The following is a 16,180-nucleotide window of genomic DNA, read 5'->3' on the forward strand; positions in this document are numbered from 1 at the left end:
CCACCATATGACAGCTCAGTCTTTGATATGCCATGTTTGACGTTGGTGATGACAACCAGCCATCTTCTTCGGCGACAGAGAGTAGTGTCAAACTATATTAAAGTAGAGAGTCCTTTGTCCATTTCAAATACACAAAGTGTAGAGCATCCTGCCTGATGGTGACTGTATTGGGATTCTTCTCAGCCATTCTTTTGTAAACCATTGGCTCAATGGACATCCAGCCTACAACAGGCATAACTGCTATATTCAACTATCTGATCAGACTGGAAAAAAATCGGTCTTTGCCATTGCTACCCCTTGAAGACTGTATACTGTATTATCATGGTATTACCAACATATTGTAACTTGACTTTGTCTATATCAGTTCCTCTTATGTACAGTATGATGGTTGATCCTGTCATTGCACACTAAACTGACTTTCTGAGGTGATTTCAGGGATAACAGGGACATGGTGGAGAACTGAGCCCTGAATCTAATCCAGATGCAAGATCTATAAAAAGTAGTCAGTCCCTAGAATGTCCTGGGGACCTACTGTGTATGCAATCTAAAGTTCAAACCAATTACCATTAGCAAGACAGTAAGATTTCATCCAATTGATTATCTTAACTATTCCAGGTAACTAAACCTGCAGAGAGGTGATTACGAGTGTTTTTCAGATGGTAGGTTGCCAATCTGATATACTATGCTTCTAATTGATACTCAGCTGGAGTAAAATCCAACATAGCCCCATACTGTGGGAACCCAGGATCAATGTTGGGAAATTAAACACACTTCACTCCTGTTATTGACTGAGCCACTTGAAGATATGCCTATCATCAAGGTGTGGAACAACAAAATGTTAACAACAATGGAGCAAATGTATCCCATAACCTTCTCACATGCAAATATCACTTGATTTCTATTATGTATAAGTAGTGCTTAAATTGCCATTAAAATAGAGCAATAGTACTTTTTCTTTTGTTCTAAGTCTAACTAATCATACAGACCGTGGTTCAAAAAACATTTTTACAGTATGCAATGTTGAAACATTTCAATTGTATTGAGGAAGCAATGTCTTCCATTGAAACATTACAACATTTTGCATAGGTGAAATAGCCACGGTGGATCAGTTTATAAACTATTAGTCATAGCAGAAATGGCTGCATGCTGAAAACATCTGGTGAGATTGAAAAACGCCGTCAAATAAATGTGTCTATAATAAACCCGCAACACTGATGAAATCAATCTGAATGTATCGTTGTGTGACGCAGTAAAACCGCAAATACTCCTGTTTCGCACTCAACATTTTGTCTATTGCTGTCTAGACAGTCAGATGAACTAAGAAAACAATTCGACCACTGTAGCCTATATAAACGTATAGGGCTGGTCGTGTTTTTAAGGACATTAAAAAGAATAGGCTGCAGGCTATTAATCTTAAGGCAATTAGCGGCAAATTAGTAAATAAATCGTGCAACATTAGCCCAACGTCACATTTGCAGTAAAATAATATAGGCTATTATTTGCTCTATAAATAATTTTCTCAAAAACAAAGTGATCTATTATTAGGATATAACAAGGGATGACAAATCACTTGAGGATGGTCCAGACTTGTAGACTAAAACAAAAGTTACTTAACTTGTCCTTTATTCTATCGGTAAATCAGCGTTTATTTCCAGATAAAAAAAATACCTTTAGAACCTAAGATGCAAACACATAAAAACATCCAATAAGGTGCATTTTGACTGCAGAGCAACTCCAATCCCCCCTAGCTGGTGCCTCGCTCCAATGACTGCAGAGCAACTCCAATCCCCCCTAGCTGGTGCCTCGCTCCAATGACTGCAGAGCAACTCCAATCCCCCCTAGCTGGTGCCTCGCTCCAATGACTGCAGAGCAACTCCGATCCCCCCTAGCTGGTGCCTCGCTCCAATGACTGCAGAGCAACTCCGATCCCCCCTAGCTGGTGCCTCGCTCCAATGACTGCAGAGCAACTCCGATCCCCCCTAGCTGGTGCCTCGCTCCAATGACTGCAGAGCAACTCCGATCCCCCCTAGCTGGTGCCTCGCTCCAATGACTGCAGAGCAACTCCGATCCCCCCTAGCTGGTGCCTCGCTCCAATGACTGCAGAGCAACTCCGATCCCCCCTAGCTGGTGCCTCGCTCCAATGACTGCAGAGCAACTCCGATCCCCCCTAGCTGGTGCCTCGCTCCAATGACTGCAGAGCAACTCCGATCCCCCCTAGCTGGTGCCTCGCTCCAATGACTGCAGAGCAACTCCGATCCCCCCTAGCTGGTGCCTCGCTCCAATGACTGCAGAGCAACTCCAATCCCCCCTAGCTGGTGCCTCGCTCCAATGACTGCAGAGCAACTCCAATCCCCCCTAGCTGGTGCCTCGCTCCAATGACTGCAGAGCAACTCCAATCCCCCTTAGCTGGTGCCTCGCTCCAATGACTGCAGAGCAACTCCAATCCCCCCTAGCTGGTGCCTCGCTCCAATGCCTGCAGAGCAACTCCAATCCCCCCTAGCTGGTGCCTCGCTCCAATGACTGCAGAGCAACTCCAATCCCCCCTAGCTGGTGCCTCGCTCCAATGCCTGCAGAGCAACTCCAATCCCCCCTAGCTGGTGCCTCGCTCCAATGACTGCAGAGCAACTCCAATCCCCCCTAGCTGGTGCCTCGCTCCAATGACTGCAGAGCAACTCCAATCCCCCCTAGCTGGTGCCTCGCTCCAATGCCTGCAGAGCAACTCCAATCCCCCCTAGCTGGTGCCTCGCTCCAATGACTGCAGAGCAACTCCAATCCCCCCTAGCTGGTGCCTCGCTCCAATGCCTGCAGAGCAACTCCAATCCCCCCTAGCTGGTGCCTCGCTCCAATGACTGCAGAGCAACTCCAATGCCCCCTAGCTGGTGCCTCGCTCCAATGCCTGCAGAGCAACTCCAATCCCCCCTAGCTGGTGCCTCGCTCCAATGACTGCAGAGCAACTCCAATCCCCCCTAGCTGGTGCCTCGCTCCAATGCCTGCAGAGCAACTCCAATCCCCCCTAGCTGGTGCCTCGCTCCAATGACTGCAGAGCAACTCCAATCCCCCCTAGCTGGTGCCTCGCTCCAATGCCTGCAGAGCAACTCCAATCCCCCCTAGCTGGTGCCTCGCTCCAATGCCTGCAGAGCAACTCCAATCCCCCCTAGCTGGTGCCTCGCTCCAATGCCTGCAGAGCAACTCCAATCCCCCCTAGCTGGTGCCTCGCTCCAATGCCTGCAGAGCAACTCCAATCCCCCCTAGCTGGTGCCTCGCTCCAATGCCTGCAGAGCAACTCCAATCCCCCCTAGCTGGTGCCTCGCTCCAATGCCTGCAGAGCAACTCCAATCCCCCCTAGCTGGTGCCTCGCTCCAATGCCTGCAGAGCAACTCCAATCCCCCCTAGCTGGTGCCTCGCTCCAATGCCTGCAGAGCAACTCCAATCCCCCCTAGCTGGTGCCTCGCTCCAATGCCTGCAGAGCAACTCCAATCCCCCCTAGCTGGTGCCTCGCTCCAATGCCTGCAGAGCAACTCCAATCCCCCCTAGCTGGTGCCTCGCTCCAATGCCTGCAGAGCAACTCCAATCCCCCCTAGCTGGTGCCTCGCTCCAATGCCTGCAGAGCAACTCCAATCCCCCCTAGCTGGTGCCTCGCTCCAATGCCTGCAGAGCAACTCCAATCCCCCCTAGCTGGTGCCTCGCTCCAATGCCTGCAGAGCAACTCCAATCCCCCCTAGCTGGTGCCTCGCTCCAATGACTGCAGAGCAACTCCAATCCCCCCTAGCTGGTGCCTCGCTCCAATGCCTGCAGAGCAACTCCAATCCCCCCTAGCTGGTGCCTCGCTCCAATGACTGCAGAGCAACTCCAATCCCCCCTAGCTGGTGCCTCGCTCCAATGACTGCAGAGCAACTCCAATCCCCCCTAGCTGGTGCCTCGCTCCAATGACTGCAGAGCAACTCCAATCCCCCCTAGCTGGTGCCTCGCTCCAATGACTGCAGAGCAACTCCAATCCCCCCTAGCTGGTGCCTCGCTCCAATGACTGCAGAGCAACTCCGATCCCCCCTAGCTGGTGCCTCGCTCCAATGACTGCAGAGCAACTCCGATCCCCCCTAGCTGGTGCCTCGCTCCAATGCCTGCAGAGCAACTCCGATCCCCCCTAGCTTGTGCCTCGCTCCAATGACTGCAGAGCAACTCCGATCCCCCCTAGCTGGTGCCTCGCTCCAATGCCTGCAGAGCAACTCCAATCCCCCCTAGCTGGTGCCTCGCTCCAATGACTGCAGAGCAACTCCAATCCCCCCTAGCTGGTGCCTCGCTCCAATGCCTGCAGAGCAACTCCAATCCCCCCTAGCTGGTGCCTCGCTCCAATGACTGCAGAGCAACTCCAATCCCCCCTAGCTGGTGCCTCGCTCCAATGCCTGCAGAGCAACTCCAATCCCCCCTAGCTGGTGCCTCGCTCCAATGACTGCAGAGCAACTCCAATCCCCCCTAGCTGGTGCCTCGCTCCAATGCCTGCAGAGCAACTCCAATCCCCCCTAGCTGGTGCCTCGCTCCAATGACTGCAGAGCAACTCCAATCCCCCCTAGCTGGTGCCTCGCTCCAATGACTGCAGAGCAACTCCAATCCCCCCTAGCTGGTGCCTCGCTCCAATGCCTGCAGAGCAACTCCAATCCCCCCTAGCTGGTGCCTCGCTCCAATGACTGCAGAGCAACTCCAATCCCCCCTAGCTGGTGCCTCGCTCCAATGACTGCAGAGCAACTCCAATCCCCCCTAGCTGGTGCCTCGCTCCAATGACTGCAGAGCAACTCCAATCCCCCCTAGCTGGTGCCTCGCTCCAATGACTGCAGAGCAACTCCAATCCCCCCTAGCTGGTGCCTCGCTCCAATGACTGCAGAGCAACTCCAATCCCCCCTAGCTGGTGCCTCGCTCCAATGACTGCAGAGCAACTCCAATCCCCCCTAGCTGGTGCCTCGCTCCAATGACTGCAGAGCAACTCCAATCCCCCCTAGCTGGTGCCTCGCTCCAATGACTGCAGAGCAACTCCAATCCCCCCTAGCTGGTGCCTCGCTCCAATGCCTGCAGAGCAACTCCAATCCCCCCTAGCTGGTGCCTCGCTCCAATGACTGCAGAGCAACTCCAATCCCCCCTAGCTGGTGCCTCGCTCCAATGACTGCAGAGCAACTCCAATCCCCCCTAGCTGGTGCCTCGCTCCAATGACTGCAGAGCAACTCCAATCCCCCCTAGCTGGTGCCTCGCTCCAATGACTGCAGAGCAACTCCAATCCCCCCTAGCTGGTGCCTCGCTCCAATGCCTGCAGAGCAACTCCAATCCCCCCTAGCTGGTGCCTCGCTCCAATGACTGCAGAGCAACTCCAATCCCCCCTAGCTGGTGCCTCGCTCCAATGCCTGCAGAGCAACTCCAATCCCCCCTAGCTGGTGCCTCGCTCCAATGACTGCAGAGCAACTCCAATCCCCCCTAGCTGGTGCCTCGCTCCAATGCCTGCAGAGCAACTCCAATCCCCCCTAGCTGGTGCCTCGCTCCAATGACTGCAGAGCAACTCCAATCCCCCCTAGCTGGTGCCTCGCTCCAATGCCTGCAGAGCAACTCCAATCCCCCCTAGCTGGTGCCTCGCTCCAATGACTGCAGAGCAACTCCAATCCCCCCTAGCTGGTGCCTCGCTCCAATGACTGCAGAGCAACTCCAATCCCCCCTAGCTGGTGCCTCGCTCCAATGACTGCAGAGCAACTCCAATCCCCCCTAGCTGGTGCCTCGCTCCAATGACTGCAGAGCAACTCCAATCCCCCCTAGCTGGTGCCTCGCTCCAATGCCTGCAGAGCAACTCCAATCCCCCCTAGCTGGTGCCTCGCTCCAATGACTGCAGAGCAACTCCAATCCCCCCTAGCTGGTGCCTCGCTCCAATGACTGCAGAGCAACTCCAATCCCCCCTAGCTGGTGCCTCGCTCCAATGCCTGCAGAGCAACTCCAATCCCCCCTAGCTGGTGCCTCGCTCCAATGCCTGCAGAGCAACTCCAATCCCCCCTAGCTGGTGCCTCGCTCCAATGCCTGCAGAGCAACTCCAATCCCCCCTAGCTGGTGCCTCGCTCCAATGACTGCAGAGCAACTCCAATCCCCCCTAGCTGGTGCCTCGCTCCAATGACTGCAGAGCAACTCCAATCCCCCCTAGCTGGTGCCTCGCTCCAATGACTGCAGAGCAACTCCAATCCCCCCTAGCTGGTGCCTCGCTCCAATGACTGCAGAGCAACTCCAATCCCCCCTAGCTGGTGCCTCGCTCCAATGACTGCAGAGCAACTCCAATCCCCCCTAGCTGGTGCCTCGCTCCAATGCCTCTCCCACATTCTCAGACAGTTTTATTAAAACATTTCAGACAAAAGGAAAACAAAAATGGCAGCCTGTCTTATTTTTGTAAGGTCGGGACGCCATATTCTGCAGATCCCACATTTACAGATCCCACATTTACAGATCCCACATTTAAAAACGAGACGAGTCTCGATGCATGCAAATTTGTCATCCGTTTATTTGTATTAAGTGTTCGAATGATTGTTTACTTAGATGTACAGGTTTGAAAAGCCCGGCTCGAGGAATAAAAAAAATAAGACACTTCCCACAAAGCATGCATTGCAAAATGCAATGCGTTATGGTAACTGCTCCCTATCCAAATCCACTATTTATTCCCGAAGTAACAAGCATAACTGCATTTCATCTGTCGCATTTGTGCTACATTCACAATTGAACCAGAATGTTGCCATTTTCAAAAATGGATTGGTAATACACTAGTATTATTTATTTTTGTAACTTTTTGACGACTCAAATGGTAGCAATAACTGCTTTCAAAACAGCATTGAGGCAGCCGAACGTTTTTAGAATGCCACGCAGAATATAATCGGGAAACAAATGTATACAAACCTGACACCTCGATTGTAGATTTTATTATATTTGATAAAAGGTTATTTTTGCTTGCCTTCAGTCGGAGTTACTTCAGACCTTCCGGGTCGTCATCTGTTCACTTCTGGGTGCTGCAAGCTAGGAATTGCTTTCACTGAAGCGGTCCGTTTTAAGCAGATTTTCAGAAATAGGCCTACAAAAGTACAAATATAGATATGTTAATTTTGAATATTTACGCGATATAAAAGTGGTTCAGCAGATTATGCGTAATTGTAGTGACATAATTGACAAGCCTTTGGTGTGGCAGGAAGTCAACTGTCTGTACCATAATTTCAAGGCACAGATTTACAGTATGTGATCAGGAGTGGAAAGAAAGAAGCGGCATTTAATGGATACAATTAAATAATTCTCAACAAACAATGCCCATCATGCTCTGAATTCTCGCAGATGTATACATTGTAAATTGTACAGGTCCGCTCTTTGAAGGCACGCGTCAGGGGGTTCGCATATCGTATTGGTCTTTGTGACTGGAAATCAAAATCAGTCATTGGAGGTTTCAGGTAGCAAACATCCTCATTGCTTGACGCTCACAGTGTTTTTTTTTTATCTCTCATCAATAGGCTACTTGTCAAATGTAAAGGATTTGAGGATAAGGGTTGAAAATGGGGTCTCTGTTATACTGTTCATATTACCCCTATAGCACAGAGTAGCCTATTTAGTGTTTTACCCTGAAACAATAATAATTATACCATGATAATGTATTTTTAAAATGTTGAACAGGCCTAAATATATAATATAAGTATTATACCATGATATTACTATTAATTTCTGTGCTGTAATCACTTTTTCTGGTCAACCATACATTTAGCCATTTTTCATTCCATAAACTCCCTAAAGCTGGTCAAGCACAAGATATGGTAGACTAACTCTTAAAACTATATTTTCCAACTAACACTGGGGGCTATAGAGATGTAGGGTAACCTGAATCCTCTGTGCATGCTTCAGTAAGAGATGGCAGCACTGCACTATTAGATAAGAGTATCTGAGTGATGAACTTCTGATACAGACAGTAGCCTACTATCAATGGCAATGTTGCCCAACAACAAGTTGTCATTTCCAAACAGAACACATCCATCTATAAAGGATGCCAGTTGACACTAGACAAACAGATACAGAGACACAAACACACACAGATGCACAGAAATAAAGACCCCCCCCCTCCCTGTTGTCTGTGCAAACATTGCCACACCCTCTATCTAAATGCACACATGCCCCCAAACTTACCCAGGCCAGATGAGGAGAGAGTGCCTGAAAACATCCCATGGGGGGAGGGGGCGGGGAGGTGTACAGGAAGGATGAGAGCTGTTTGGCTCACACTGACGTGCTGTACTGCTGGAGGCTCTTGTGTGCACAGGTAAGACGCTAACTCAAACCTCAAACTTCACAACTTTTTAACATAAACTCACTCCTTGATTGAAATGGTCTCATTGACCAACCACCTCTATGCAATGCCGTGGGCTGTAAATTAGATCTGTTCTGTTGTTATCAGGATTTACAGTAGGGCGGTGGAGGCTTGAGTGTTAGTTTGCATGAAGACAGAAACTGGCAGTGAAGCATAACTCCAAACAAGTCAGACATGAGAGAGGAGCGCCAGTTGGTGTGCAAGAGTTGTCATGACATTTGCATGGTGGATGATAATGCTTTAAGTTTATGTTTCTCAAAAGTTGAAAGGCTAACAAAATACGCCAAAAATCATACACTGATCTAATTTCTCTCTATTGACATTCCAGTGAGAATGCCATGGTCCAATGCTAATGTACACAAAGAGATTGATAAACATCATTTAGATATATTACTATTTTAAAAGTATTGCTTGCATAATACAGCATATCTGCTACAGTATTTCATATGATGGGCCTTGAGTTAGTTTAAAGGCCCATTGCAGTCAAAATTCAAATTTCCTGTGTTTTGTATCATATTGTAGTACAACAGCTGATGAAACTAACACTGTAAAAGTGTGAAAAAATGGATTAGTATTATTTTCTGATAGTTGCTCGTTGAAAAATACAATCTACTAATCAGCAGGTTTTGCATGGGTGGAGTTTTGGCTTGCCTGGTTGCATCACCAGGTAGTATGAGTTTTAATAGACCAATAACAAAGAAAGTTCCAAACCTCTGCCAATGAAAGCTAGTTTTCAGTTTTCCTCTCCCCTCCCCTCGATACTGCCGCGCAGCCTCTCCGGGACTGTGGCTCAGAAATATTAGCCCACAGAGAGAAGCTCGAGATTGAACTTCACTCAACTTTCTAGAGGAGTGGTCACCAACCGGTCGATCACTGGTGATCTCGAAGGCATTCCTAGTCGATCCTCAAACATTTCTGTAAAAAACTCAGCGATAAAGCATTGTGTTCCTATTTATTTGTATTCGTTTCGGGCTGTTGGTGGTAGGTGCACCCGATTCAGTTGCGGTGCGCGCCGGGTAGACGAACTGTTGCTATTTTGAACCGTTTCATGTGTCTGAAGTTACAAAAATGCCTTCCCGGCGGGCCCAGAGAGCAAATCAAGTGCACTATAGGGTTACGGATGGCCAATCGCATTGCTCAGACGACTGTGCCTGCAGTAACGTAGCAGGCAACATACCGAAACAAAACAAACTATTCAAGAGATGTTGTTGTAGGAAGAACGCATCGGAGTATGATTCTATTGCATTGACACCAGTGGAGGCTGCTGAGGGGAGGACGGCTCATAATAATGGCTGGAACGTAGCAAATGGAATTTGCATCAAACAAGGGTTTGATGTATTTGATACCATTCCACAAGTACTGCTCCAGCCATTACCACGAGCCCATCCTCCCCAATTAAGGTGCCACCAACCTCCTGTGATTGACACACTAATCAGCCCATACTCTAGACAAACTGGTGCGGCATAACCAATCAGAGCTGCAGTAGGCTTATATGCAAATAAACTATTGCCATATATGGATCTGTGACATTTACTTTGAACTTGACTTTTTTTTTTTACAGTATGAGCGGTCATGAGTAGATGCGCTTGTTTTGAGATCAAAGCGAGAGCTGCATGTAGTCACGTGAGCACATTTTGTTCATATCTTTTGCTAGTTAGTGAGTTATTAGACCAGTTATAGATAATTTGTAGCCAGCAATAGGGGAGTAATTGCTTCCTACAAGAGCACAACATGTGTACACTTCTAGACATCTTTTAAAAGCGAGTCAGGTGAAAAGCTTTTTTTGTCTTAAAGGGGCAGTGTTATATTTTGAGACAGGCTTGAATAATCTAAATAGCCAACAGGCAGAGGGTAGCATAATTTGTCTGATTCTCAGTAACAATGGATTTAATTTTGTAAAGTGGTTTCTTGCATCAAACAACAACATTTTCAGTCACATTTTCAGTCAAGTGGATAAACAGGTTAATGTCAAGCCCTGCGTGTGTTTTTTTTCTCTCAAAAGTCTCATGGAATGTACAGGAGGCATACATTGAACACTACACATTGGCTGCTACTGTAGGCTGAATGATAGAACAGCCGCTGTATGTCCATGTTAAAATGTTATGGGATGTATTTTGTCAATTGTTATTGATGGTATGCCTACTACATTATGATCAAATAGCCACAGTAGCCTACATGGCCACTGTTAAAACTGTAACTTAAATGTTCAAGTTTGCGCTCAGCAGAACTCAAAATTTGCCCAGTTATAAACATTTTGAGGGAAAATTGCACCTGTCTAAATTCTTGCTTGAGAAATAGTTTTTTGCAAAAAAAATGTTTTGTTTATTTTTGACCATTTTAATGGAAAACTAACTTAAGTACTAAATTGTTACCCAGATATGATTTAATATTGCGATAAAAACAGCTGCAATCAGTCAGAAAGCTTGGTCGCAAATGGGTCTTCCAAATGGACAATGCCCCCAAGCATACTTCCAACATATTGGCAAAATGGCTTAAGGACAACAAAGTCAAGGTATTGGAGTGGCCATCACAAAGCCCTGACCTCAATCCCATAGAAAATTTGTGGGCAGAACTGAAAAAGCATATGCGAGCAAGGCCTACAAACCTGACTCAGTTACACCAGCTCTGTCAGGAGGAATGGGCCAAAATTTCCCCCAACTTATTGTGGGAAGCTTGTGGAAGGCTACCCGAAACGTTTGACCCAAGTGTATGTAAACTTCTGACCCACTGGGAATGTGATGAAAGAAATAAAAGCTGAAATAAATCACTCTCTACTATTATTCTGACATTTCACATTCTTAAAATAAAGTGGTGATCCTAACTGACCTAAGACAGGGAATTTTTACTAGGATTAAATGTCAGGAATTGTGAAAAACTGAGTTTAAATGTATTTGGCTAAGGTGTATGTAAACTTCTGACTTCAACTGTATGTTCCAAGAGTCAGAGTAATAATCCATTCATAATCCAATAATGGTTTGTAATATAGTCCTCTGTCTGTGTTGTTTTGTCTTAGCCATGGATGGTGTGTTAGAGGGAGCAGCTGTGGTGTGTGTGTGTGTGTGTAAACTGGCCTGCAGTCTTCTCTTCCTGCCCATGGTCACTGCTTCTCTCAGTGCAGTCAGCTTCTGCTGCAACTGCCTGCTGCTCTTCACAGACCTCGTAGTCACAAGTAAGTGTCCATCTCTAACCCTATTTTTGCTGTGTACATCAGAGCTACAACTACCTGTTAATCCTTGAATTTCCAGTTGAAGGAGAGCAGACTTTGTGTCAATCAAAAATCAATAGGTCGTCCATGAAGAGTACATTTTGTGTCCCTTTGATATTTTAAGTAGAAATTGTGCACCAATATTGCATTTTAAAAGCCTGTTATATTAAATGAGGTGCCCTTTAATATAGACCACATGGAACATTCAATAAATCAGATTAAATATCAATAAAAACTTGCTAGAATCAGTATTTTGACATGCCCCTCATGTTTTTCTGACTTCTAGAAAGGTTTTAACCCACTTAACCCCAAAATGTCAAAGTTTTCACTATCATTGTAAAGCCCTAGTTATGTTATTGCTTTTACAAAGTCATTTCTAAAGATCATTATTTAATTTATGTGAGAAGTGATACATTTATGTCCCTCATTCTAACGTCAACTCTCGTTTTAATATGGTGAAGTTGTTCCTTTTGAAAATATCGTTTTTAAAGAAACATTGATCAGATAGTGTAAAAGCAGGTGAGCTGGTTCTTGTCTTTTTGGCTCTTTTCTGGTGGAAAACTGAGTGGGTCGACCATAACACGTCAACCCTGTTATCCATAGATAGACAGGCTAGAAATATTTTAACAATCATTTTTTGGGGTGAAGCTTGCATTCAATTTCTCCATCTGTTGCACACAACAAGCTTCAATTCTCCCTGTCAAGGGGATTGATGGCTGATTTAAGATGAAAACCTCAACCCTGTTACTTAAATGGCACCAAGCTGGTATATTACAAGTTGCAACAGGGCACAGAAGCACCCTGCGTACCCAGCACAGAAGCACCCTGCGTACCCAGCACAGAAGCACCCTGCGTACCCAGCACAGAAGCACCCTGCGTACCCAGCACAGAAGCAGAGAAAATGCCATTGGAAATAGGCCCTTTGTAGGAAGTGAAAACAAAAGGCAGTGAGTGACCTTGTCAGTTGTTACAGAATCACAGTGTTCACAGGATGTCATCAATTCAACAGTGAATAATCAGTGTCCTCGGTCCTTGTACATCCAGCCTGGGGTCAACTGCTATCAACAGATATGAATCCATAAGATTCAGGATGAAGTCTAGTGGCCCACAACCAGCACCTTGAGTGTCACAAACACTGGAAGTCATGTATTACAGAAAGGGCAAATATATTAACATGCTAAACATTCTGTTAATCACTCTAAACTAAATATGAACTTTTGATCTTACATTTCCCCATTACACTCCTATAGTGTCCTGTGTGACTCAGTTGGTAGAGCATGGTGCTTGCAACGCCAGGGTCGTGGGTTCACTTCCCACAGGGGATCAGTACGAAAACATATGAAAATGTATGCACTCACTACTGTAAGGTGCTCAGGGTAAGAGTGTCTGCTAAATTACTTAAATGTAAAATATCTATAGGCTATTTCAGTGTCCTAATGCTGCCAGTCCCATCCTCCACATTTCTCCATTTGATTGATTGGTCTTTGTTGTCCCCCAGCCTTCGTGGTTGTCCTCTGGTTTACAGAGCCCTGGCTACCTCCATTTTCCATGTCCACTGATGTCATCGCCCTGCGCTTCCTGCTCTTCCTCAGCTACATCTACTGGGCAGTGCTGCTGATGACCACACCTCTGATTGCTGTGGAGACCGCCATTAGGTTGCATTTGCCTCAAGTCTGTGGTGGCGGAGTAGTGGACGGAGACATGGACAATCCTGCAGCTCACGGCGGTGTGACACTGGAGGTAGAGAACTGGCAGAGCAGGGACACAGACACCCAGAGAGAAGGGAGATGGGACCAGGACCAGGGAAGTTGTCTGTCCCATATCCTTGGCTTCTTCTGCTGTCTGCTGGTGTGGGCCGTCTGTGGCATCTGTGGGGGTCAGGGCTGGAGACTGGAGGTGCTGTGGGTCGAGGTCTGCCTGGAGAGGACCAGCTCCCTCACTCTGTGTCTCCCTAGCCTCCCCAACACCGTCCTGCTTGCTCTGGGTGAGCCCAGCTGGGGCCTGGCCACTGTGACCTTGGCTCTCCTGCTGGTGCTGACGGTGGGCTGGGGCTTTCTCAGACGACCCCTGGCCCACACAGAGACGGACCCACACACACACCCACAACCACACAAGGAGGAACATGGTACTGACATTCAACTGCCCGTTCAAACACTCCCTGCACCACGCAAGGCTATGAAACCTGTGATGTCAGTGGCGTCAGCCCCACGGTTTGTTGACACAGAGACAACATGGTCCAGATGCTCCGTTTACAGCCCATGTTCTGGGAACAACATGCAGCTGTCACTGGGTCACCATGGAAATGCTGTCCTCTTATCCCTGGAGTTTTTGTCAGCAGACAGACTAGAGGGACACAAAGAGAAAAAAGGACTAGGAGACATACCTCTCACTGGTATTGTGGAGGAACACACAGACAGGAGCCAGCATGGGCTCGGGCGATTTCCCTGCCTGGGGGTGAATATAATGACAGGGTTAATGTGTCTGCTCACTGTCTGTGTGTTACCTATAAACCTCAGTGTGAACATCCTACTAATCAGGCACACAGAGACAATGCTGGAGTGGAGTTTGAAGATCTTAATGTAGTTGATAATGTAAATTCAATCATTAAGGAGGTCTGAAAGGCTTGCTTACTTTATCATCATCCACTAAGCATAATATATCATATTGTTTCTTCTCTATGGGATAGTTGGTAGCTATTTTCAAACTATTTTCTCCCAGCAGGAGGGTCTCGATGCCAGTTGCTCCCCCACAGGGCTGACAACCTGCCATCATATCATCTGGCGAGACTATCCCCAAAACTATTTTAACACATTTTCATATTGCACTTTGTCTCTGTTGTTCATTCAGTTAGCCTGTCCTCGATTGAACTGGCTGCACCCAAAGAAGCCAAACAGAGGGGTCTCTCAGTCAACGTAACACCGGCAGAAAGTCAGTGTACTGGACAATAAACCTGGATGGTGATAGTGTTAGATACTGAGGTGTGGCTTGGGAATGGCAACTCAATATTATATACACTGACTGAATATACACAGAGTATTCCAAACATTATTTCATAGTTTTGGATTGACTGACCTTCATGTCTTAAAGTAATGATGGACTGTGGTTTATCTTTGCTTATTTGAGCTGTTCTTGCCATAATATGGACTTAGCCCTATTTGGTAAAATACCATCTTCTGTATACCAACCCTACCTTGTCACAACACAACTGATTGGCTCAAACACATTAAGGAAAGAAATTCAACAAATGAACTTTTAACAAGGCACACCTGTTAATTGAAATGTATTCCAGGTGACTACCTCATGAAGCTGGTTGAGAGAATGCCAAGAGTGTGCAAAGCTGTGAAGGCAAAGGGTGGCTACTTTGAAGAATCTACAATGTAGAAAATAGTAAAAATAAAGAAAAACCCTTGAATGAGTAGGTGTGTCCAAACTTTTGACTGCTACTGTGTGTGTAATATAATACATAAATATTATACTGTATAATGTACTTGTGTGTGGCTCTGACATACTGTGAAGAACAGAGGAGCTACTGTTAACACAGGGCAGTTTGACTCAAGAATTCAGTGATTATTTTCCTTTCTACACTAGCCGAACAGAATATCAATACTGTGTCATAAATTACGTATTGAAAGGAATGTCAAATCAAAAAGCTTATATGGACAATGAAGTTCACAGAATGAAGTAAGGTATTACAGGTGGGAAATGCAGCTTTCATTTGACAGTACGCCAACTTCCATGATAATGTGGAAATGCACAACACTGCTATTAGGGATGTTATTGACATATACTTCTCTGGGTGGTTCATCCTCAATACACTGCCTTCTCAAATGTTCCCCTCCAAGGCAGAATCACTCCCACGGAAAACATCTCACAAACATTGCTGCTGCAAAAGGACTGAAAATGCCCTTCAGAGGCTACGTTTATTCCAATAATCATCTGAATAATTAGCTTCTGTTCAGACCGGGCCTTTGTTCAAACTATAAGAGCATGCTGATTATGCTCAACAAAACATTATCCTTGTGAGCAGAGTTCCATTTGTCATCTTTCTCAAGGTCACTGTGTTTACTTGTATTCATATACTCCCTGATCTAAACTCTGGTCAACACTATCTGGTCTACTAATAATGTCTATGGCATAATTTGATTTTGAGTGAAGGTGCTCTCTCCAGCTCAGAGTAACTAGTTATGGTACCTGTGAGAGAACAGCCCAACTTTACCATTAGCTCCCCATTCCTTAGTAGGGGACAGTGAAGACAACTCACACAACACTCCCACCTGAGCCACGTTACCTATATGGTGAGGGTTTCCTAACGAGGATCTCCCCCTGGGCAAAGATCTTTCAGTTTAAATGGACAACTTCCCCTGAGGTGAAGTTAGATTCATTACAGGAGTGTAACTGAAGGTAGAAAACAGAAACGTAGAAGAAAATGCTACTGAGATGTCCTGGTGGTCTGACTGACTGACACGAACAAAGGCTCTCTGTTGTTGACTGCTCTGTTGCCTGCTCTGTTGTTGACTGCTCTGTGGCCAGGTCCACAGTTCCCCTGTAATAATGTGACTGGTATCAATCTGCCCCAAAATAGCATGAATAATTATGCATGAGGCTGTCAAACTACAAGCAGCTCTGCC

General features: G+C 46.6%; 2 protein-coding genes across 9 annotated transcripts in view; one reads left to right on the plus strand and one right to left on the minus strand.

Annotated features, from left to right (window-relative positions):
* Positions 1-9,207, minus strand: part of LOC115207512 (zinc finger protein 362) — a 23,002-nt gene extending 13,795 nt beyond the window's left edge. For 4 of the 8 annotated variants that reach the window (XM_029774634.1, XM_029774635.1, XM_029774629.1 and 1 more), the window contains exon 1: positions 6,962-7,491. The gene's annotated coding sequence lies outside the window, so the exon portion shown is untranslated. Of the gene's footprint in view, positions 1-1,668; positions 1,840-6,906; positions 7,492-8,169; positions 8,253-9,058 lie in introns of those variants that run through there. The other 4 variants (XM_029774632.1, XM_029774630.1, XM_029774631.1 and 1 more) reach the window with 4 other exon arrangements.
* On the plus strand, positions 7,755-14,664 carry LOC115207513 (uncharacterized). The gene is made up of 3 exons (XM_029774638.1): positions 7,755-8,299; positions 11,361-11,516; positions 13,051-14,664. The coding sequence occupies exons 2-3, from the start codon at positions 11,363-11,365 to the stop codon at positions 14,133-14,135; spliced, it is 1,239 nt and encodes a 412-aa protein (XP_029630498.1). The 5' UTR covers positions 7,755-8,299; positions 11,361-11,362; the 3' UTR covers positions 14,136-14,664.
* The last annotated feature ends 1,516 nt before the right edge of the window (positions 14,665-16,180 follow it).

The sequence above is a fragment of the Salmo trutta genome, chromosome 14 (assembly GCF_901001165.1).
Source record: "Salmo trutta chromosome 14, fSalTru1.1, whole genome shotgun sequence".
Taxonomy (NCBI): domain Eukaryota; kingdom Metazoa; phylum Chordata; class Actinopteri; order Salmoniformes; family Salmonidae; genus Salmo; species Salmo trutta.